Below are 25,075 nucleotides of genomic sequence, written 5' to 3' on the forward strand. Positions count from 1 at the left end.
TGGTAAAAACCACCTTGGAACAATTTCTTTTCTTTCAAGTCTAAGGCATTAATACATTTTTTCAAGCATGTTTTGGGACAATCTATTTTTTTCGATGAAGTGTCTGAATTTAAACCCTTGACCTTATTTATCTATTGTTATACATCAGTCTTGGTTGGCATTGTGAAATAAGCAGTGCCACTATGCGCGAATGTGACAACACGACAATGTAGTGCTAATAGCGAAAGTATGCAGTAATGAAAGAAAGGCGACGTGACGGGGCATGAGATCTGACTGGGCTGGTACTATAAAATCGACATATGGCCGACTGGAACAAACAGCCACACACGCGTACATGAAAGTCGCTACATTATTGTAATAATCCCTAATGACTTTTGAGTCTTGTCATATTTTGTCACATTGTGTTTTCTTGTAGATTTAAACAATAAAACGCGACATAAGAACTAAAATTGAGGTTTTGTATCTCGACGAATATATCAACTTCAATGATTAAATAGCTGTGCAGTGTTGCTTTCCAGCTTCCGTCCCTATTATAACCTTTGGTAGTCGTGGGTATTTCCAAAGTGGTGAAAGTCTGACTTGAGTCATTTTGGGGTTCGACATTAAAGGAAATCATCGAGTGATACTCATAGGCAAGAAGACATGAACTAAACACGTGAACTAAAAACGTCACAAAGGTATCTCCTTTCCGCATATGGCACCAATGGTTTAAACTACCAGCTAAGACAGAGCGACGTCCATAGGGACGTATTATTTCATGATTGAGGACTATTTAACACGAAATTACTGTTGTTTATAAAATACATTGAACTTATATAAATATCCTACCACCTAACGTTATGACTTTGACCGAATAAAGCATATTTTGTCAATTTGATCATTTCCAGTTTTTATTGCCAAAAGCTTTTGCTCTAGGAATCGTCAAAGTATACAAAGTATGCCATTGGATATACATGCACATAGTTACAATTACAACATGGTACTGTAAATGTTCAGCTGTTTATTCAACATGGAATACCAGACAAATTGATAAAACAATATTTTTATCCGAGCTGGATTTGGTCCCTGCTTGTTGCAAGCACACGAACACTCGCTGCTTCAAGGTTGTAGAATCCTACAGCAGAACCGGCCGTGCAGTCTCCATTCTCGATCTGCCCAATAACCACCTGTTCTCCAGTCGTTAGGCTGCAAGATATTGGTCCACCGAAGTCGCCCTGGAAGTAAGGACACAACTAATTATGTATTAACGTTCAATTTTAATCATATTGCATCGCAGAGTTTGTTCGGACCTTTTTATTCAGGTCCTGGTATTCAGAATTGATTGGAACTTTACCTTTCGTGCCAATGCTTGTTATTGCAATTGAGTTCGTTGAAGCCTACTCTAACGCATTCATGGTCTTCTGGCACAGAAGTGAGTGAGCGGGATGTCACCGATGTCACATATGAGGAAAGGTAAACAATAGACACAAATACAAATACACTACGCATTTAAAATAACAAATGATCTTCCCAACCGCCCCTCCTCTTCGATGAGAATTAAAGGGTTTTAGGTGTAGAAGGTAGTAACGTTTCGAGATAGAGGCTTCACTATGAAACCATTTCAGCCTGGAAATAAGGAAACAATATACATACCGCACATGTAGAGCCACTGGGACTGATGAAGCAGTTATATGTGATGGCAGTGTTCGTGAAGTCAAAGACAGCGGAAGTGTCGGTGGCTGAAAGAAGTGCTTGACACGTGTCGGTTGGCTGCAGACTGGGGATATCCAGGTACTCGAAGGCAGGAGTTGAAGTTCCTGTGATGCAGAAGAGACGTGCGAGGTTGAGCATATGATATTCCAGGGTAGGTGGGATTGCAGGGTTGGGGAGATGAGATTGTTTAAAACAAATAATCACTTGGGAAAATGAAGGGTTGTGGACTTGCAGATAGTTTGGGGCTCTTTCTTCCAGAGGTGAAGCTCTAACTTACGAAATATTTACCCGTGGGGCTAAAACAAGGAATCAGTATAATGTGCCTTATGAATCCATCTTAAACTGCGGCATTCTATCTCAGAGTGCTAGCACCACAACACTGGCATCAATCCGGACTGGTACAAACAGCCACACGCACACGTGCATGCAAGTGAAATAATCTTGAACACGATGTTATACCCCATTTCACTTCACCCCACTGTCTAAAACTCCGAGATGGTATCTTGCATCATTGACGCCCACTTTTACACATGCGTCACTACGCATCTTCCACTCTTCTGAGATCGCTGCTCACCGGCATTATCAGAGAATCCTGCAGCAGCAACCTTGCAGGTATCCAGGAGGATGTCGCTTGCCATAGTGCTGGAATAGACACAGGCGATGCCGGGGCAGCTGTTTGACGTCACTGCTGTAGGTAAGGTCACTTCAACAGGGCCACCTACTCCTCCTGCGGTTGCTGAAATTTCCAAAGGTAAGGATACCTGTACATTGAGTTGATACAATCTGGAAATGCGGAACTACATATTTCTGTCCATGGTAAGATAGGTAAGACGTACATTTTTAAACAAAATATTTGTTCCCCTTCTCCTAATTTCTACCTCAACATGTACAAAAGAACGAACCATCATGTATGTAAATACTCGGGAGATCAACAGCGTACTTGCGATAACTTATGTTCTTTTCATGTGAATAAAATGTGTAAACGAAAACCTAAACACACATCATTGTGAAGTGACCTGTATCTTACCTGTGATGCCTGTTGCGATAACGGTTCCATCCTGAGCCACAACACTACGAATAGAAAAATATACAGTTGAACTGGCTGCTTTTTCAGAATGTGTCCGAAACCAGATCAGAGCTGGGTGAAGGAAGGAAACTACCCGTGAGGACAATGTGACATTTTAGTGCTGTCTTTTCGTTGTGAGTGAGTGAGTTGGTAGTTAGAAGTTGGCTTCAGACATTGTACCCATGTTGGGAATCAAACCCTGTCTTTTAACCAGTAGGCTGTCCCACCATCCAATGGGGCTCGTCGAACAAGGGTTCAATTACGACGACGCCTGTGGTGTTTGCATTTCAGTGATACATGTTGCACTTTTGGATTTATACATGTAAAAACACCTGACACATATTTGTGCTGTGACATACATGATCCTTAACTATAACTATAGGGACGAAATTGTAGAGCTTGAGAGGATCTTTTGGGAAGATCGACAATAACGATAGGTAATCAAGTATTTGCAATGCAACATTGTCCATTTTGAAAAGTCCAAAATATTGAATATATATTATTGAACGTTCTATCCCTTTTGACAGCAATATGATCTGCAAGGTTCAGGAAAATTGTCAAATAAGCGAACCTAGCATGTGAAATGTCGTGCCTGCATCACAAGTGTAAAGTTAGTCGACTCCCCACTGATCTTGGTGCCTTAGGTTCACTACTTCCTTATCTCTTGGCGCAGATCAGGAGGATGCCACTGTGATTGCCCTTCTGGTTATCTGCGTAATGCTAAATGGTACAATTGAGCGGTATATTATTACCAACAATTACACTAATAAAACACTACCTCCTATTAATAATAATATCTTAATAGTAATGAGTATCATATAGCCAGCTTACTCTGCTCCGTTTGCAAAAGCAGCACAGTTGCTGGGTATAGACAGGGTCGTGCCACTGGTGACGACTCCAGTGCATACAGTTGCTCCACCGATTTGGATGGCCACAAGCCCTGGGAACTCATCGCATCCAGCGATAGCAAGGCCGTTCAGTAGCCTCGTGGTGGCGGTTGGGGCGGTTGAGGCCTCAGCTGGACAAACTGAAATTGTACACATAATAGTCAGTGAGTATGTTCTTGACGCCGCCATCAGCAATATTCCAGCTACACCCTGTCTGTAAATATTCAGGCACAGGAGTGGTTGATCTGATAAGCAGCATAAACCAGTGACTGAAAGCATGAACATCGATCCATATCATAACGATGGTCCGTAAGCAGCACATTAGGGTTACTGGAAACAATTCTACCCATGAATCTCCACGCTTGTTCTGGTGGTAAATAAATATAGAACAATAAAATGTTTATGAAACTCACATCGTGTTGTGGCTGTTGTTGTTGGAGCTGCAGTAGTAGTTGTGGTAGTGGTAGTGGTAGTGTTAGTGGGTGCAGCTGTTGTTGTAGTTGGAGCAGCTGTTGTAGTCGTGGGAGCAGCTGTTGTAGTAGTGGTTGTAACAGCAACAGTTGTTGGAGAACATTGTTGTTCTCCCACACATCCGCAGTATACAACAGAGCTTTGTGGTCTATAATAGTAGCAGCCTCTCCTGGAGTATCGGGATCCATAGTAGTAGGAAGCATCTGAAACAAACAAGACACGCGATATTCACACACGGGTTTGTCGGCAAAATGTGTGTTTTCTGCGTCGAGGGATACGACGGGACTGACAACTGTAAAAACGAATGAGACTGTGTGAGGCAATCTGTTTCTAATCGGGTTATTTTTCACGGAAAGAAAGGTTACAAATAAGCTTCTCAATCAAAGAATCACCATCAAAGTCCCGGTTAAGTCATTTCAGAACGTGTATGGTGCATAGCTAAACATTTAAAGCAATTTGCCCCTGGCTTGGCAACATGATGCGCTGTTCTCTCCCATGCAATGACCTTCACATGGAGTGTTTGAACCACCTAACCCACTGGCTCCATATTGAGAGGGTGCTACCGGTAGATTAGGACACAAAACATGTACTTACCATTTTCGCAAACACATGGTATTATTACTGAATTTCCGTGATGCATTCACTAATTTTCCATCACTTATTTGCCTTTTACGCCTTTTTATGATTTGTTGGTTTGTTGTGTAACGCCGCACTCAGCAATATTCGAGCTATATGACAGCGGTCTATAAATAATCGTGTCTGGACCAGACAATCCAGTGTTTGATATCATGAGCATTAATCGACGCATTTCGGATCGATGACATGCATCAACCAAGTCAGCGAGTCTGACCACCCTTTCCCGTTAGTCGCCTCTTACGACAAGCATAGTCGCATTTTACAGCAAGTATGGGTTGCTGAAGACCTATTCTTCGCCAGATCTTTACGGGTCTTTACGCCCTATGGAATCTGGTTCCGCCGATTATTAAATTTTCTGGCGTTCACGTTTCTACTATAAAGGCTTCCAAATCTGGAAATATTCAGGACCTCTCGCTGCGTATCACCACCTGAGAAAGTGGCATTTAAGATGGCGACATCAATAGATCATTCATTCAATAATGCACTTGATTAATATTTATCAGCAAAAAACTTATATATTATGTGTTTGATTATTTCTCTATTTCGGCTAACCAGGCCTATTCAGTTGTCATTGGCGCATATGCCGTCAATGTATTACGACGTCAAAACCGTCGAGCATGGCAACATGCATGTGTCACAGTTCACAGTACATCTATTTCGAACAGAAAAAAACTCTTTTATTTACAGTGTCGATATAAGGTCAATTTCGCACATTTGAAGGTGTTATTCCTTTTTTGATTCCTGCTATTTAATATTTGAAATTTCTGGATTACACGGTTGGTTTCCGATCATCGAATACTTAATGCCGAGTACCAAGCAGGGTATCATCATGTATCATATTTTGGTATTACGCGGTCGGGTATCGAACCACTGACCTTTCGCTCTCTTGAGTGTTCTAGAGTGATACGGGGGCACGGGTGGCCCAGTAACCTAAGGCGCTGCGATTCGCTGTGCAGAGCTGCGTCCCTTGGGCACGCCAGAAACCTACGATTGTGGGTTTGAATCCCGGTTCGCCCCGATTATGTTTCTAGGTTTGTCAGCACCTACCCGTGTTCGTAGTCCCTATCATGGGTTTCACAGAAGTGGTAAACGTCTGAGACCTGCATCACGTAGGGCTTTCCTCTCACATTAAGCTGACACGCTGTGATATAACTGGAATACTGTTAAAAGCAGCGTTAAACCCAACTCGCTCTAGAGTGATACTAGGATAATTACCAGTCCGTTGTTTTGTTTCACCACAAACTGTTCTTATCACTGAGTTAAACTAATTCGTAGTTAAAAGCAATAAACACCTTGCTGAAAGAGTCCATACAATTGCGACTAAACCATGAGCATGTGTTTTATAACCATTATCAATTCAATTCAGTTCAATTCAATTCGGGGGCACGGGTGGCCCAGTCGTCTAAGGCGACGTGATTCGCTGTGCAGAGTTGCGTCCCTTAGGCACGCCAGAAACCTATGATTGTGGGTTCGAATCCCGGTTCGCTCCGATTATGTTTCTAGGTTTGTCAGCACCATACCCGTGCTCGTGGGTTTCACAGAAGTGGTAAACGTCTGAGACCTGCATCACTTCGGGCTTTCCTCCCACATTAAGCTGACACGCCGCGATATTACTGGAATATTGTTAAAAGCTGCGTTTAACTCACTCACTCACTCACTCACTCACTCACTCACTCACTCACTCACTCACTCACTCACTCACTCACTCACTCACTCACTCACTCACTCACTCACTCACTCACTCACTCACTCACTCACTTCAATTCAATTCAATTTCTTTATTAACTCAAACAACCAGCCGGTGATATATGAGCAACAATAATAACAGACATATATACCCCCAATTTTTTTTTTAGACTAACCAGCCGTGACTCACAGAATCCGGTTGATTAAAAACTACACAAAGATCACACCTGTTTAATAAGCTCTTAATGAACTCCATCCAGTTGTTTCTATTGTTATTAGTATTATTTATAGAATTTATGTATTTCAATATTAGGGTTGAAAATTTTAGCACAGGTCGATTATTACTTATATGTTTCTGCCAAAACGAAATCATCCTCTTATATATGATTCTACATATTGGAAATCTCCCAAATTAACCATACATCATATAACCTGGTGTTGAGTTTCTAAGATTGAAGGCAAGTTTAATGAATTGTAAATGTACTTTTTCCAATACTGAATGATTTTCGTCTCCTCAAGTTTCACAACCATAGTGAGTGAGTGAGTATGGTTTTACACCGCTTTTAACAATATTCCAGCAATATCACGGCGGGGGACACCAGAAATGGGCTTCACACATTGTACCCATGTCAGGAATCGAACCCGGGTTTTCGGCGTGACGAGCGAACGCTTTAACCACTAGGCTACCCGACCGCCCCTTCACAACCATAGGTTAGAATAGGCAAGATTAGAACATCAAAGGCTTTGAGAAGACAATCTACAGGTAAATTTAAATTCCGTGCTCTTTTTAATAAAGAGTGATAATACCAAGTGTTCGCGAAAAGAAACTATTGATCTGACATGAGCGTCTGTTTGGGGTGAATAATCAGTTGGCTTTAGCCGTTACTTTGTTATACAAGATTCATGAATTGTATGTAATAATATATGTATAACCGCACTGATTACTTACAATATCGAGCCCATCCACAGTTGTTGTTACCGTTACGGCAGCAGTCTCCCGAGTAGTCGACGTAGCTGTAGCGGGGCCTGAAGTGTCGCAGTGTAGATTGACTTTCAGCCTTTAAAGCACTTTCATAATTCTCTGTCTGATACTTCATGGAGAGATATTCGCAACTCACCATCACTGCCAGTGATAGGCAGACTAGTATGGGAAGGCAATTCATTCTGCTGTGTGTGGAGCTGTCAAGGCTCTGGCGTTCAAACAGGAGGGAGACGGGGTATTTATACTGAGATGGATTTCGGTGGAAGAACTGCCATGGGATTTTGTTCTACTTAAACAGTGGTTCAAATACCACAGGGATTGTTTTCGATGTTGAACCAGCTGTTGTCGAAGTACATATCATAGAATATACCAATGTTTGTCATACAGAGATGGACTTTACAGGTGTGTTTCCACTCTAGATACGACACCTAGAAAATTTCCTACAGCACAAGTAGGGATGCTTAATCATGCATTTCAAGGTTCGAAACATTTAACAAACTTGTGGGCAAAAATAGTATTTGTTTTATATAATTGAAATTTGAAAGAACTTTTGTTAAATTTGATTATGTGTATTTAACCATCACTTATTCCTGTAACCGTCTTTAAAAAGTAATCTGTGGGTGGGTAATTTTGTGTTAAAATAATTTGGTTCAATGAAGACTAATGTGTAAGAAATGAATTTGTACTCACTTGACCTCTACAATGTTTGAAATGTAATTGTAGTCTTGCAATTAGCTGATTTCAATGATGCGACTTAAAACACCTATCTTTTCGCACTACGATTATAACCGACGATACCAGCTCTGAACGTATCTGTGTTGAAGATTACGAGCCATAATGCTTTAATTGCTGTGTTTATCTATGTTGGGATCCGGGGTAGAATGTGTCATAAAACCATACGCACTCACTCACTTGGTTTGGATTTTTTTTTTCATTTTATTTTGTTTCTTGAATTATGAGAAATTTTGAGAAATTTCAAAATTTAACATAGCCTCGAGTCTGATGCCCAGAAGGCTGTTGCTCACGGGCGAATCTAGTACGTTACACTGCTGGAATATATCTATCCTGTAACCTCTTGGTGTTAGTCTGCTGGAGATCCACTGACATTTAACATCCCCGGTAAAGGCGCTCCTTTGGGTCGGTAAACATGATTGTTGAAACATATTCTTATTACCATGGCACCTTAAACAAATTTTAAAAAGTACTGATTCAGAAAGTGAACTTTTCCGATGATAAAAACACTTGCTCGCTTGTGATATTATGAGAAAGACACTTGGCTCAATCCATTGTGCTTGAGGCCACTGAAGAACACAAATTAACATCATATTTACCCTTTCTACTAGAAAAAAAGGTATAACAGTTAAAGCAGGGAATGTCTGATGTTACAAAACTGAAGTGTGGCGCTCTGCTGATGGAACGCAAAACTCATAAACAATCTGCTACCCTTTTTGAACGAACTGCACGAGTATCATGTTTTGTTAGTTTGCTCCGGTTATAACACGGGTGGATCACTTACCACAAGAATATTGTGAATATGCGACCAAGCAAAGAAATTATTATCATTATGTCTAAAACTGATTGTGAAGTAATTAAACGTTTTGCTATATCTGTCAGGCGATGGCACTTCGTAGTACATTATTGTCAGAACAATAAGATCTGTGTACACCACGCCCATTGTAATACAAATGTAACTATGGGCCGATGGCCTACACCTACGAAATAAACTGAATTGAATTGAATCAACTAAACTGGCAGATATCAAGATTTGTGAAAATCATGTCCTAGCCACTGCTTCAAATGCCAACAGTTTGGTCATGCTCAAAATTGAAGTAGAAATGAAGGCTTTGCTTGTTGTGCTACCCTCAAATGTTCTAACTTCAAATTAAAGAAGCACACATGGCATCTTCCCCTGAGCGTCCTGTGTTCGAATTTGAGTCGGCTGTGTAAGGGGTTAAGTCTGAGCAAACTATTGGTTACGTTGATGCACGAAAGAAAGTTCCTGCTAATTCTTCTGCAGGACCAACTAAAATATCTTATGTCACTGCCCTAAAACCCACCAAAAGTTACATACATGGCCACACTTCTGAAAAGAAAGTGGGTAGAGGTAGATCACCTTTTCACCCTCCATGAATCATAATATCATACAATGTAACTGCCGAGGAATTAAAGCTAATATTGAAGAAATGAACCTTCTAGCCGAAGATAAGAACCACGTGGCGTTTAGTCTCCAGGAAACACGAGATGGTCAGCTATTTGATTTACATCAGTAGGATACATATAGTTCGTTTGTAAGAGTTTCTTATGGTAAGGCGTATGGTGGCACACATATACCAGTAAAACAGGGATCTCCTCAAAGCCCTATTGCACTAAATACCTCCAGGCTGTTGCAGTGCGTATAACTTTGTATATTACAACAATAACTCTGTGTTCCTTATATATACATCCATCATCTGCTCAGGGATCTGGATAATCTCATTGACCAGCATCCCAAACCATTTTTGATTATGGGAGACTTGAATGGTCACAAATCGTATTGGGTTCGTCCGATCATAATGATATAGGAAATGTGACAAAAGAATTACTTGAAAAGCATAGTCTATGCCTTCTTAATGATGGAAGTTACACATACTTCAATCCAGGATTATGTTCTCAACGTTGGATTTACCCATTTCTGACACTTTTTTATGACCTTTTTTTCAGTTCATGTTCAGTTCATGGTGATTTGTGCCGCACTGATCACTTTCCTACCGTACCTAAAGCTATATCTCCCTTTGTGGATAGTTTCATTTACAAAAGCAATTTTCCAAGGCAATGAGGCTGTCGTTTAGTTTCTTTTGCAGTACTAAATTAAGGCTAATCATTTTATGAATGATCATGACCTTCTTAAACATTGCCACTGAAGCTATATCTAATACCTATACAACTCAACGTATCAGTACACCATGACTTCTTTCAGTGGCATTTAGAAGTTGGTGTGATGAAGTAAGACGAGTTCTTTATTACAATTGGTGCGACGTTTCGGTGTAGATCCTAACACCTTTATCAAGCAAGTGATGAAGTAAGACCAGTTCTTTATTATAATTGGTGCGACGTTTCGGTGTAGATCCTAACACCTTTATCAAGCAAGTGATGGATAGTGCTTACTTACTTACTTACTTACTTTGGAGTTTTAACGTGCGCTTTCCGACTGATGCGTATTTCGCACACGGGCCCGGCCAGGCCATTTAATGTGTTTCCGAAAGGGGCGAAGGTGGTCTGTGCAACCCAAGAGGGGGGTTTTAGGGGTTGCTTATATAGAATTGGGGAATTTTGAGATTTGGAATAGATGCCGATGGGATTGGGGGAGGAGAACTAAGGGAGCTGGGTATGGTGGATGTTTGTTTGTTTATGTGATTTTGATTTGGTAGGTTATTGTGTTTTTAGATGCGTTTTATTAGTTCCGTTTTTATTAAGAATACGCCTAGGGCCTTGAAGTTTTCTAGTTTATTTTGTGGGTTAAGTATTGCTTCTAGAGTGAGAGCCTTGTTTAGATTGAGGGTGGTTTGTAATGCGGTTCGATGTGTTAGGTAGTGTGTGCAGTGGATGAGTGCGTGTTCTGGGGTTTCTGGTTGTTTGCAGTGTGGGCAGTTACCTGTAGTGTGTTTTTTTATTTTTTTTAGGTGGTTATTTAGGTTGGTGTGTCCTGTTTGGAGTTTAGTGATTACTCTGTCGATTTTTTTTATGGATGGAGAATTTTTGGTTTGGTTAGTGGCTTGCTGAGCACTTTTAAGATTTGGCTATTTGAGTTTAGATATAGGTTATGCCATTTTTTTGTGATTTTTTGCTTGTTTACACTTGTAATTTCTCATTTTGAGATGGGTAAGTTTAAGCTTATTTCTGGGATTTTGAGGGATAGTTTAGCTGCTTTATCGGTGTTTTCATTACCGTATATTCCTACGTGGGCGGGTATCCACGAGAAGGTTATTTGTTTGCCTGCCTTAGTTAGGTCGTTGGAGCTTTTAAGTATTTGATTTATTAATTTAGGTCGGTTTTTGGTATTTTTGTTTTGGAGGGCTTGCAGTCCACTTAGGGAGTCGGTAAGTATTAGGATTTTTTGTGGTTTTTGGATTCTTGATTATGGAGGGCTGAGGCCATGCCCATTAGTTCTGCCGTGAATATTGATTGGTTGTTTGGGAGTCGGAAGGATTGTGTGATTTTAGTTGGTTGTGTGGTATGGACTCCGAAACCTGTGTGTTTGGAGGTCGGATCTGAGGATCCGTCCGTGTAAATGTGACACCAATTTGGCCAATTTTTCATGTATGTATGCTAGTGTGGTAGTCTTAGCTATGTTTGGGTCGGTTCGTTTATTTATTTGACCAGCAAGTGTTGTGTCTATTTTGGGTATTTTAAGTTTAGGGGTGAAGATATTTGATTGTTTGCAGTTTTGTTTAAGATTTTTAATTTGGTGTTCATTTAGGTAGTTTGTTATTCTTTGGGATATTGGGGTAAGTAAGGGGTGTTTACGAGCTCGAGCTTGGTTTTTGGGGCTGATGTTTTGGTTTATTAAGTTTTGGATGAGAGGGTTTGATTGGGACGCGGCCTGGATAGTGCTAAACAACATAGGTATATATACTTATTAACATCAATGTTTATACAGTTAATTGATTGATGGACACAGAGAGCTGATTAAGATAATTGGAAGCCAGTTGATGACTAATGAACACAGAGTCAGCAAGCAGACTGATAGAGATGATGGAAGCCAGTGGATTAATTGGATGGACATAGGGATTTAACAATAAGGTGATGGTAAGCAGGCGGGATGTAATAGCCTTGATCTCTGTTCAATGCTGGCTGGATCCTTTTGATGTAGATGGCTTCTAGGAGTTTCCTGATTTTGTAGTCTGATTGATTGTTGGCCATGATCTTGATGTTGTTCCACTGGATGTTGTGGTCGGGGTGGGTTTGGGTGTGGTCGGAGAATGCTGATTTTGAGTCATTTTTTTTCACTGAGGTCTTGTGTAATTTTATTCTTGCCATTGGCACTAAGGATGTTCTGGATTGTCCTGCCTCTCTGGAATACTGTATCAATGTTGGCGTGGTGTTTGAGCAGTCTGCGGATCTGGTGGCTGGCTGTTCCTATGTAGGGAAGACTGATGACAAACGGGGCTGTCTGTTGTCGTGGAGGCCGCTCTCTGGGGCTGGGGATGCTGTTGATTGTTTGTTCAACTAGGCTGGTAGGATAATTGTTGAAGTTAGTGAAGACATGGCGGAGGTGGTTGAGTTCAGTTTGTAGGTGTTGTGGCGTGGAACAGATGTTGACGGCACGTCGGGCTAAGGTGGCAATAATTCCTCTTTTGATTTGTGGTGGATGGTTAGAGGAATTGTGCAGATACTGATCAGTATGGTATCACCAACTGGTAAATAAGATTCTAACGGATCTATTTGTACTGGCAAATAGTGCCAAAGTTGCTAGTCTCTCTGTCATAAGAATCAAAACTGTTTATTCCAGAATTTCCAATATTAGCTCAATCTTCACTACCGAGGTAAATGTAGAATTATACTGAATCCTAGAAGGGACATTGCCGTGTTAGTGCCCTCACAAAAACAAACTAAAAGTGACAAAGCGAGACATCTCGACATTTTGACCCATCTGTTATGTTTATAAAGGCATTAAAATGTGCGACTATGCAAGTATTGATTAAATCGCGTTGTGTCCCTTTTCTATTAATATTATACATGTGTAATAAGTGAATATATCTACGCATGCCCAGAAATGGTTATATTCCTTTACAAACTCCAGTGGTCTCCAATGATTCTAAAACATAAGTACCGATGGCAATGTGGGTTACTTCCCCTGGAATGAAACCAAATCTCTCTTTTCGGGGTCGGTTTGAAATACCAACGTATTTTGACAGCAAGAAATAAACTCTTTTCTGTTTAATTTATTTCAGGTCTCCAATAACTAATCACATCGTTGAAGGGTACGGTTGTGCCAGTCATCCTGGACGGTGTATTTGCTGTGCAGAGCTGTGTCCACTAGGCATAGGTTGGCACCCCAGCGCCTTTCCTGACAGTGTGCTTGTGGGTTTTACCAATGTGTTTAAATCTAAGATTTGCATGACTTCGGGCTCTCCTTCCGCATCAAGCTGTGCCGCGGTAATTTAATTATTGAACTCACTCACTCACACACTCAAATCGATGAACGCACAGTGCAGTGTTGCGTACCCTGAGCGTGACAGAAACCTATATGGGGTTTTGTTTGGAGACTAAATACTTTTTCAGTTATTGCTGCAAAACCAAAATATATTAAAACTGTAAGCCTAATCTGTTGTTTTTGGTAAAAAACACCTTGGAACAATTTCTTTTCTTTCAAGTCTAAGGCATTAGCACATTTTTTCAAGCATGATTTGGGACAAAAAAATTTTTTCGATAAAGTGTCTGAATTTAAACCCTTGACTTATTCATCTATTGGTATAGATCAGTCTTGGTTGGCATTGTGAAATAAGCAGTGCCACTATGCGCGAATGTGACAACACGACAATGTAGTGCTAATAGCGAAAATATGCAGTAATGAAAGAAAGGCGACGTGACGCAGCATGAGATCTGACTGGGCTGGTACTATAAAATTGACATAAGGCCGACTAGAACAAACAACCACACACGCGTACATGAAAGTCGCTACATTATTGTAATAATCCCGAATGACTTTTGAGTCTTGTCATATGTTGTCACATTGTGTTTTCTTGTACATTTAAACAATAAAACGCGACATAAGAACTAAAATTGGGGTTTTGTATCTCGACGAATATATCAACTTCATATGATTAAATATCTGTGCAGTGTTGCTTTCCAGCCTCGTCCCTATTATAACCTTTGGTAGTCGTGGGTATTTCCTAAGTGGTGAAAGTCTGACTTGAGTCATTTTGGGGTTCGACATTAAGGGAAATCGTCGAACGATACTCATAGGCAAGAAGACATGAACTAAACACGTGAACTAAATACATCACAAAGGTATCTCCTTTCTGCATATGGCACCAACGGTTTAAACTACCAGCTAAGACAGAGGGACGTCCATAGGGGCGTATTATTTCATGATTGAGGACTATTTAACACAAAATTACCGTTGTTTATAAAATAGATTGAACTTATATAAATATCCTACCACCTAACGTTATGACTTTGACCGAATAAAGCATCTTTTGTCAATTTGATCATTTCCAGGTTCATTGCCAAAAGCTTTTGCTCTAGGAATCCTCAAAGTATACAAAGTATGCCATTGGATATACATGTACATATTTAAAATTACAACATGGTACTGTAAATGTTCAGCTGTTTATTCAACATGGAACACCAGACAAATTGATAAAACAATATTTTTATCCGAGCTGGATTTGGTCCCTGCTTGTTGCAAGAACACGAACACTCGCTGCTTCAAGGTTGTAGAATCCTACAGCAGAACCGGCCGTGCAGTCACCATTTTCGATCTGCCCAATAACCACCTGTTCTCCACTCGTTAGGCTGCAAGATATTGGTCCACCGAAGTCGCCCTGGAAGTAACGACAGAACTAATTATGTATTAACGTTGAATTTTTGAGCGTATTGCATCGCAGAGTTTGTTCGGACCGTTATATTCAGATCCTGGTATTCAGAATTGATTGGAACATTACCTTTCGTGCCAATGCTTGTTATTGCAATTGAGTTCGTATAGCCTACTCTAACAAATTCATGGTCTTCTGGCACAGAAGTGTGAGTGAGCGGGATGTCACCGATGTCACATGTGAGGAAACGTCAACAAAAGACACAAATACAAATACACTACGCATTTAAAATAACAAATGATCTACCCAACCGCCCCTCCTCTTCGATGAGAATTAAAGGGTTTTAGGTGTAGAAGGTAGTAACGTTTCGAGATAGAGGCTTCACTATGAAACCATTCAGCCTGGAAATAAGGGAAACAATATACATACCGCACATGTAGAGCCACTGGGGCTGATGAAGCAGTTATATGTGATGGCAGTGTTCGTGAAGTCAAAGACAGCGGAAGTGGGGCTGGCTGAAAGAAGTGCTTGACACGTGTCGGTTGGCTGCAGACTGGGGATATCCAGGTACTCGAAGGCAGGAGTTGAAGTACCTATGATGCAGAAGAGACGTGCGAGGTTGATCATATGATATTCCAGGTTAGGTGGGATTGTTTAAAACAAATAATCACTTGGGAAAATGAAGGGTTGTGACTTCCAGATAGTTTTGGGGCTCTTTCTTCCAGAGGTGAAGCTCTAACTTACGAAATATTTACCCGTGGGGCTAAAACAAGGAATCAGTATAATGTGCCTAAGCAATCCATCTTAAACTGCGGCATTCTATCTCAGAGTGCTAGCACCACAACACTGACATAAATCCGGACTAGTACAAACAGCCACACGCACACGTGCATGCAAGTGAAATAATCTTGAACACGATGTTATACCCCATTTCACTTCACCCCACTGTCTAAAATTCCGAGATGGTATCTTGCATCATTGACTCCCACTTTTACACATGCGTCACTACGCATCTTCCACACTTCTGAGATCGCTGCTCACCGGCATTATCAGAGAATCCTGCAGCAGCAACCTTGCAGGTATCCAGGAGGATGTCGCTTGCCATAGTGCTGGAATAGACACAGGCGATGCCGGGGCAGCTGTTAGACGTCACTGCTGTAGGTAAGGTCACTTCAACAGGGCCACCTACTCCTCCTGCGGTTGCTGAAATTTCCAAAGGTAAGGATACCTGTACATTGAGTTGATACAATCTGGAAATGCGGAACTTCATATTTCTGTCCATGGTAAGATAGGTAAGACGTACATTTTTAAACAAAATATTTGTTCCCCTTCTCCTAATTTCTACCACAACATGTACAAAAGTACAAACCATCATGTATGTAAATACTCGGGAGAGGATAAATTACTTGCGATAAATTATGTTCTTTTCATGTTAATAAAATGTGTTTATACGAAAAACTAAACACACATCATTGTGAAGAGACCTGTCTCTTACCTGTGATGCCTGTTGCGATAACGGTTCCATCCTGAGCCACAACACTACGAATAGAAAAATATACATATGAATTGGCTGCTTTTTCAGAATGTGCCCGAAACCAGATCAGAGCTGGGTGAACGAAGGAAACTACCCGTGAGGACAATGTGACATTTTAGTGCTGTCTTTTCGTTGTGAGTGAGTGAGTTGGTGTGTAGCTAGAAGTTGGCTTCAGAGATTGTACCCATGTGGGGAACCAAACCCACCGTCCAATGGGGCTCGTCGAACAAGGGTACAATTACGACGACGCCTGTGGTGTTTGCATTTCAATGATACATGTTGTACTATTGGAATTATATACGTAAAACCACCTGACACACATTTGTGCTGTGACATACATGATCCTTAACTATAACTATAGGGACGAAATTGTAGAGCTTGAGAGGATCTTTTGGGAAGATCGACAATAACGATAAGTAAACAAGTAATTTCAATGCAACATTGTCCATTTTGATAAATTGTCAAATAAGCGAACCTAGCATGTGAAATGTCGTGCCTGCATCACAAGTGTAAAGTTAGTCGACTCCCAACTGATCTTGGTGCCTTAGGTTCACTACTTCCTTATATCTTGGCGCAGATCAGGAAGATGCCACTGTGATTGCCCTTCTGGCAATCTGCGTAATGCTAAATGGTACTATTGAGCGGGATATTATTACCAACAATTACACAAATAAAACACTACCTCCTATTAATAATAATATCTTAATAGTAATGAGTATCATATAGCCAGCTTACTCTGCTCCGTTTGCAAAAGCAGCACAGTTGCTGGGTATAGACAGGGTCGTGCCACTGGTGACGACTCCAGTGCATACAGTTGCTCCACCGATTTGGATGGCTACAAGCCCTGGGAACTCATCGCATCCAGCGATAGCAAGGCCGTTCAAAAGCCTCGTGATGGCGGTTGGGGCGGTTGAGGCCTCAGCTGGACAAACTGAAATTGTACACATAATAGTCAGTGAGTATGTTCTTGACGCCGCCATCAGCAATATTCCAGCTACATCCTGTCTGTAAATATTCGGGCACAGGAGTGGTTGTTCGATAAGCAACACAAACCAGTGACTGAAAGCATGAACATCGATCCATATCATAACGATGGTCCGTAAGCAGCACATTAGGGTTACTGGAAACAATTCTACCAATGAATCTCCACGGTTCTTCTGGTGGTAAATAAATATAGAACAATAAAATGTTTATGAAACTCACATCGTGTTGTGGCTGTTGTTGTTGGAGCTGCAGTAGTAGTTGTAGGAGTGGTAAGAGTAGTAGGGGTAGTGGGTGCAGCTGTTGTAGTAGTGGGAGCAGCTGTTGTAGTCGTGGGAGCAGCTGTTGTAGTAGTGGTTGTAGCGGCAACAGTTGTTGGAGAACATTGTTGTACTCCCACACATCCGCAGTATACAACAGAGCTTTGAGGTCTATAATAGTAGCAGCCTCTCCTGGAGTACCGGGATCCATAGTAGTAGGAAGCATCTGAAACAAACAAGACACGCGATATTCACACACGGGTTTATCGGCAAAATGTGTGTTTTGTGCGTCGAGGGATTCGACGGGACTGACAACTGTAAAACGAATGAGACTGTGTGAGGCAATCTGTTTGAATCGGGTTATTTTTCACGGAAAGAAAGATTACAAATAAGCTTCTCAATCAAAGAATCACCATCAAAGTCCTGGTTAAGTCATTTCAGAACGTGTATGGTGAATAGCTAAACATTTAAAGTAATTTGCCCCTGGCTTGGCAACATGATGCGCTGTTCTCTCCCATGCAATGACCTTCACATGGAGTGTTTGAACCACCTAACTCACTGGCTCCATATTGAGAGGGTGCTATTGGTAGAACAGGACATAAAACATGTGCTAACCATTTTCGCAAACACGTGGTATCATTAATGAATTTCCGTGATGCCTTCACACATTTTCCATCACTTATTTGCCTTTAACGCCCTGTGGTTGGTTGGTTGGTTTGTTGTGTAACGCCGAACTCAGCAATATCCGAGCTTTATGACGGCGATCTGTAAATAATCGAGTCTGGACCAGACAATCCAGTGTTTGATATCATGAGCATCAATCCACGCATTTGGGATCAATGACATGCATCAACCAAGTCAGCGAGCCTGACCACCCTATCCCGTTAGTCGCCTCTTACGACAAGCATAGTCGCATTTTACGGCAAGTATGGGTTGCGGAAAACCTATTCTTCGCCAGATCTTTACGGGTCTTTTCGTTGCGTATTACCACTTGGGAAAATGGCATTTGAGATGGCGACATGAATAGATCATTCATTCAATAATGCACTTGATTAATATTTATCAGCGAAAAAACATATATTATGTGTTTGATTACTTCTCTGCTTACGCTAACGAGGTCATTCAGTTGCCATTGACAGATATGCCGTCATGCAAAGTATTACGACGTACGTCAAAACATTCGAGCTTGGCAATATGCATGTGTCACAGTTCACAGTACATCTATTTCGGACAGCCATTTTCATTTACAGTGTCGATGAAGCTCATTTTTGCACATTTGAAGGTGTTATTCCGTTTTTGATACCTGCCATTTAATATTTGAAATTTCTGTATTACGCGGAGTAACAACAAGTATCATATCTTGGTAATCGAACCACAGACCTTTCGCTTTCTTGAGTGTTCTAGAGTGATACTAGGAGAATTACTAGTCCGTTGCTTTGATTCACCACAAAATGTTCTTGCCACTGAGTTAAACTAATTCGTAATTAACAGCAATAAACACCTTCTTGAACGAGTCCATTATACCATTGCGACTGTACCATGAGCATGTGTTCTTTAACCACTATCAAACAGTGATAATATCAAGTGTTCGCGAAAAGAAACTATTGGCATTGGGGCCTGTTTGGGGTGAAAAAATCAGCATGGCTTTAGCAGTTACCTCGTTATACGAACTTCGGGAATTGTATGTAATAATATATGTATAATTGCACTTATTACTTACAATATCGAGCCCATCCACAGTTGTTGTTACCGTTACGGCAGCAGTCTCCCGAGTAGTCGACGTAGCTGTAGCGGGGCCTGAAGTGTCGCAGTGTAGCTTGACTTTCAGCCTTCATAGCACTTTCATAATTCTCTGTCTGATACTTCATGGAGAGATATTCGCAACTCACCATCACTGCCAGTGATAGGCAGACTAGTATGGGTAGGCAATTCATTCTGCTGTGTGTGGAGCTGTCAAGGCGCTGGCGTTCAAACAGGAGGGAGAAGGGGTATTTATACTAAGATGGATTTCGGTGGAGGAACTGCCGTGGGATTTTTTTCTATTTAAACAGTGATTCAAACACTACAGGGTTTGTTTTCGATGTTGAACCAGCTGTTGTAGAAGTACATATCATAGAATATACCAATGTTTGTCATACAAAGATGGGCTTTACAGAAGCGTTTCAACACAAGATACGACACCTAGAATACTTCCTACAGCACAAGTGGGGATGCTGAATTCATGCATTTCAAGGTTCGAAACAAACTTAGGGGCAAAATATAGTATCCCCAGTTTGTTTTATATAATTGAAATTTGAAAGAACCTTTGTTAAATTTGATTATGTCTATTTAATTAACCATCACTTATTCCTGTAACCGTCTGTAAAACGTAATCTATGGATGGGTAATTTTGTGTTAAAATAATTTGGTTCAATGAAGACTTGTGTAAGAAATGAATTTGTACTCACTTGACCTCTACAATGTTTGAAATGCAAATTTATTGAGTTTCAAAGATGTCTAAGATACCTATCGGCAGTTTTGTATTATGGAATGTTTCAAAATGCTTTTAAAAAGTTTTAAATCAAATTATATTTAAAAAAACACGTACAATTATTCTTTGAGTGCTGAGTGCATCTTTTGGATGAAATATCGCTAACTTAACATATTTTCAATTGAAAATTAAACATCAACTCAATTGAAAGGTAAATTGCTTTTGCGACGCAGTTTTATGTATGTAACTATAAAAAGTGGTGAGACATTTGCAATTATTCTCTTTCTGAATATAAAATAGACCATAACACCATGTGTCGGTCTTGCAAATAGCTGATTTCAATAATGCGACTTAAAACACCTATCTTTTCGCACTACAATTATAACCAACGATACAAGCTCTGAAGGTATCTGTGTTGAAGTTTACGAGCCATAATGCCTTAATTGCTGTGTTTATCTATGTTGGGATCCGGGGTAGAATGTGTCATAAAACCATACTCACTCACTCTTTTTTTCTTCTTTTTTTTTCTTTCTTTCTTGAATTTTGAGGAATTTGAGAAATTTAAAAATGTAACAGATTCTCGATTCCGATTCCCAGAAGGCGGTTGCTCATGGGCGAATCTAGTACGTTACACTACTGGAATATATCTATCCTGTAACCTCTTGGTGTTAGTCTGCTGGAGATCCACTGACATTTAATATTCCCGGTATAGGCGCTCCGTGGGGTCGGTAAACGTGATTGTTTAAACGTATTCTTATTACCATGGCACAACAAATTTTAAAAAGTACTGATTCAGAAAGTGAACTTTTCCGATGATGAAACACTTGCTCGCTTGTGATATTCTGAGAAAGACACTTGGCTCAAGTACATTGTGCTTGAGGCCACTGAAGAACACAAATTAACATGATGTTTACCCTTTCTACTATAAAAAAAAGCAATAAAAGTAAAAGCAGGGAATGTCTGATGTTACAAAACTGAAGTGTGGCGACCTGCTGGTGGAATGCAAAACTCATAAACAATCTGCAACACTTTTGAATGAACTACACGAGTATCATGTTTTGTTAGTTTGCTCCGGTTATAACACGGGTGGATCACTTACCACAGAAATGTTGTGAATATCCGATCAAACAAAGAAATTATTATCACTATGTCTAAAACTGATTGTAAAGTAATTAAACGTTTAGCTATATTTTATATCTGTCAAGCGATGGCACTTCGTAGTACATTATTGTCAGAACAATAAGATCTGTGTACACCACGTCCATTGTAATACAAATGTAACTATGGGCCGATGGCCTACACCTACGAAATAAACCGAATTGAATTGAATTAACTAAACCAGCAGATATCAAGATCGAAATTTATGCATAAATCACTCAACTTCAATAAGGGGATCGTCCGTGATCGTGATCGTAGTTGAAATGACCTCTCGGTTGATGAACTTGTTTCTGAGCTTAGAGATCAAGGTGTTTTTGAAGCAAAACGTTTCACGTTTAAGGGAGATGGGAACTTTTAACCTTCCAACATTTATCTCTTGATGTAAGGAAATGATTTATGGATGAACAGCTCAGTACTCAGTATTCCATTTTCTAAATGCCTCTCAAAGAAGTTATGAGGATTGATTTGTGAAAACCATGTGAAAACTGCTTCAAATGCCAACAGTTTGGTCATGCTCAAAATTGAAGTAGAAATGAAGGCTCTGCTTGTAGTGCTACCCTCAAATGTTCTAACTGCAAAGAAGCACACATGGCATATTCCCCTGAGCGTCCTGTGTTCAAATTTGAGTCGGCTGTGTAAGGGGTTAAGTCTGAGCAAACTATTGGTTACGTTGATGCACGAAAGAAAGTTCCTGCTAATTCTTCTGCAGGACCAACTAAAATATCTTATGTCACTGCCCTAAAACCCACCAAAAGTTACATACATGGCCACACTTCTGAAAAGAAAGTGGGTAGAGATAGATCACCTGTTCACCCTCCATGAATCATAATATCATACAATGTAACTGCCGAGGAATTAAAGCTAATTTTGAAGAAATGAACCTTCTAGCCGAAGATTAGAACCGTTTAGTCTCCAGGAAACATGAGATGGTCAGCAATTTAATTTACATCAGTAGGATACATATAGTTCGTTTGTAAGAGTTTCTTATGGTAAGGCGTATGGTGGCACACATATACCAGTAAAACAGGGATCGCCTCAAAGCCCTATTGCACTAAATACCTTCAGGCTGTTGCAGTGTGTATAACTTTGTATATTACAACAATAACTCTGTGTTCCTCATATATACATCCATCATCTGCTCTTCAACTCAGGGATCTGGATAATCTCATTGACCAGCATCCCAAACCATTTTTGATTATGGGGGACTTGAATGGTCACAAATCGTATTTGGTTCGTCCGATCATAAAGATATAGGAAAAGTGACAGAAGAATTATTTGATAAGCATTGTCTATGCCTTCTTAATGATGGAAGTAACACATACTTCAATCCAGGATAATGTTGGATTTGCCCATTTCTGACACTCTTTAATGATCTTTTTTCAGTTCATGGTCAGTTAATGGTGATTTGTGCCGCACTGATCACTTTCCTACCGTGCTTAAAGCTATATCTCCCTTTGTGGATAGTTTCATTTCCAAATGACAATTTTCCAAGGCTGTGAGGCTGTCGTTTAGTTTCTTTTGCAGTACTAAATTGAAAGCTAATCATTTTATGAATGATCATGAACTTCTTAAACATTGCCACTGAAGCTATCTCTAAAACCTATACAACTCCACATGTTAGTACACCATGGTATAATGATGATTGAAAAAAAGCTAGAAACAAAACAGGATAATGTCGGAAAGTGTATTCAATAAATATCCGACTAAAGATAACTTAAAACGCTTAAGGATATCAAAAGCATAAGCTCGTAGAACAATAAGGCAAAATAAACAAAGCAGCTGGAGACAATTTGGTTTCAAATTGACTACACGCACTCTAAGGCGACGCGATTCGCTGGCAGAGTTGCGTCCCTTGGGCACACCAAAATCCTATGATTGTGGGTTCGAATCCCGGTTTTCCCCGATTATGTTTCCAGGTTTGTCAGCACCATACCCGTACTCGTGGGTTTCACCGAAGTGGTAAACGTCTGAGACCTTCATCACTTCGGGCTTTCCTCCCACATTAAGCTGACACGCCGTGATATAACTGGAATACTGTTAAAAGCGGCGTTTTACCCAACTCACTCACTCACTCTAGTTGTAGAAGGGATTGTGCTGACGTCCAAAACGACACTCGTATCCGGTCTGGTTCTCTCTTCATAGAATGTGCATAGAGGCAGCAATCCAAACATTTGCTGAATGCACATCATTTGGCCGATACTGTTATTACTGTCTCAGTTCATAAATCTCTGAATTCATGCAGGGGCATTTTCAGCGTCCGAGCCAAGTGTCTGTCTGACATTTCAGAAGGGGATCTTGAGATAGAGCTAAAAGGAGTAACATCTGTGAAACGATTCACAATAAAAGATCATGCTAGCGTTGTCAATACCAACACATATCTATTTACATTTGCCCTTTCCAAGCTTCCAACTTATTTTAAAACTGGTTATTTCAACAACGGAGTGGATGTGTATATACCAAATCCACTCAGATGTTTCAATTGTCAACAGTTTGGACATGAAGCCAGGTTATCTCATAACTCCCCAGTCTGCTCCCGTTGCAATAAGAATCACGACAGCACTGATTGCACAGGTAACATCAAATGTACTAACTGCAACGGTGGGCACATGTCCTCCTCAAAACAATGTCCAGTCTTTGGAAGAGAATAAAAAAGTATGAAGGTCAAATATACGAACAATATTTCCTTTTCCGATGCAAAGAAATCGGTAAAAGAACAATCACCTACCTCTTTAAAATCAAGATCATACTCAACCGCACGCAGTTCCACTCTCAAGCAAACAGTTGATCATGCATCTCAGACAGACATTTGCTGGGTAACAGACAACCAAAAAGTGTTATATTTCATAGCTGAGGAATTAAACTGATCACCATCGTCTGAAACAGACTTATCTACAATTAATCGCTAACTAACAGGCACCTGTAATAGAGCCTGAGTCTGAGCCTAAACCTGAACCTGATCCTGAACCTGAGCCGCAACATCTACTTTTATCAAGGAAGGAGAGAATGCAGTCACGAAAAAAAGGAATCAAGGGCACTCAAACATTTGAAGGTGCCTTCAACCATTCTGTTGAGGTTCATAATACCTTTGAGCTTCTTGATATGGAAGTGTCTCCATCTCTGTTATCTCTGTCATAACGAGGACCTTCCCCCCGTTTACGTTCTCCAATTGAGCCTCGATGAGTTGCTCTCACAATATAATACAATGGAATTGCAGGGGACTTAGGCACATTGTAGATATCGCTGCTATGAAATTGCATCACAATGCGTTGCTGACCACTGTGACGTCATTGCTAGCATGACGTCACAATCAAATGACTGAGGCTGTCAGCAGTACTTTTTACACTTAAGACACTGCTTATTACTGTCTACAAACTGATAAAGTTGGAAGAATGATGTTAGATGATAAATAAAATCTCACCCTCGTGTCTTTTTTTTATCAAATATATCAACACTCGTTGATAAAAGTGGAAAAACTCCTCGGCAAGCCTCAGAGTTTTTCCACTCTGAAAGGTGTAAATCCTTCTGGGGAACCATGCAGGTAGCAGAGGTACCGTAAGTCCCCTTGGTCCCTAGTATGGTGACCTTACCTTTGTTCCTGGCGACTTGTAGTCCCAGGTTTATATTGTATCGGTTTAATCGGTTTTTACTGTTCAACTAATTTTAAGTCAAACTGTGATATATTGCTAGTTATAATACTGTCCTTCGTTTTGTATAACTTGGTCAAGTCACAGTATG

At 40.4% G+C, this 25,075-nt stretch overlaps 2 protein-coding genes across 2 annotated transcripts; both read right to left on the reverse strand.

Annotated features, from left to right (window-relative positions):
* Positions 1-987: 987 nt before the first annotated feature.
* LOC124116261 (cell wall protein DAN4-like) lies at positions 988-7,616 on the reverse strand. The gene is made up of 7 exons (XM_046477519.2): positions 7,388-7,616; positions 4,059-4,319; positions 3,590-3,785; positions 2,720-2,763; positions 2,267-2,428; positions 1,633-1,796; positions 988-1,214 (listed from the first exon to the last, which is right to left on the reverse strand). The coding sequence occupies exons 1-7, from the start codon at positions 7,599-7,601 to the stop codon at positions 1,044-1,046; spliced, it is 1,212 nt and encodes a 403-aa protein (XP_046333475.2). The 5' UTR covers positions 7,602-7,616; the 3' UTR covers positions 988-1,043.
* Positions 7,617-14,717: 7,101 nt separating this feature from the next.
* LOC124116269 (cell wall protein DAN4-like) lies at positions 14,718-19,685 on the reverse strand. The gene is made up of 7 exons (XM_046477529.2): positions 19,433-19,685; positions 17,675-17,938; positions 17,207-17,402; positions 16,433-16,476; positions 15,979-16,140; positions 15,367-15,530; positions 14,718-14,946 (listed from the first exon to the last, which is right to left on the reverse strand). The coding sequence occupies exons 1-7, from the start codon at positions 19,644-19,646 to the stop codon at positions 14,776-14,778; spliced, it is 1,215 nt and encodes a 404-aa protein (XP_046333485.2). The 5' UTR covers positions 19,647-19,685; the 3' UTR covers positions 14,718-14,775.
* Between the last annotated feature and the right edge of the window lie 5,390 nt (positions 19,686-25,075).

The sequence above is a fragment of the Haliotis rufescens genome, unplaced genomic scaffold (assembly GCF_023055435.1).
Source record: "Haliotis rufescens isolate VD_foot unplaced genomic scaffold, xgHalRufe1.0.p SCAF_19, whole genome shotgun sequence".
Taxonomy (NCBI): Eukaryota; Metazoa; Mollusca; class Gastropoda; order Lepetellida; family Haliotidae; genus Haliotis; species Haliotis rufescens.

Excerpts from the sequence above, each read along its gene's own strand:
- LOC124116261 (XM_046477519.2), bottom strand. The coding sequence starts at position 7,601 with ATGAATTGCCTTCCCATACTAGTCTGCCTATCACTGGCAGTGATGGTG. Across the intron at positions 4,320-7,387 it reads CTGTGGATGGGCTCGATATT|ATGCTTCCTACTACTATGGA; the intron begins GTAAGTAATCAG and ends TGTTTGTTTCAG. Across the intron at positions 1,797-2,266 it reads AGGATTCTCTGATAATGCCG|GAACTTCAACTCCTGCCTTC; the intron begins GTGAGCAGCGAT and ends TCTGCATCACAG.
- LOC124116269 (XM_046477529.2), bottom strand. The coding sequence starts at position 19,646 with ATGAATTGCCTACCCATACTAGTCTGCCTATCACTGGCAGTGATGGTG. Across the intron at positions 16,477-17,206 it reads GCTTTTGCAAACGGAGCAGA|TGTTGTGGCTCAGGATGGAA; the intron begins GTAAGCTGGCTA and ends TTCTATTCGTAG. Across the intron at positions 14,947-15,366 it reads CCAGTGGCTCTACATGTGCG|GGCGACTTCGGTGGACCAAT; the intron begins GTATGTATATTG and ends CGTTACTTCCAG.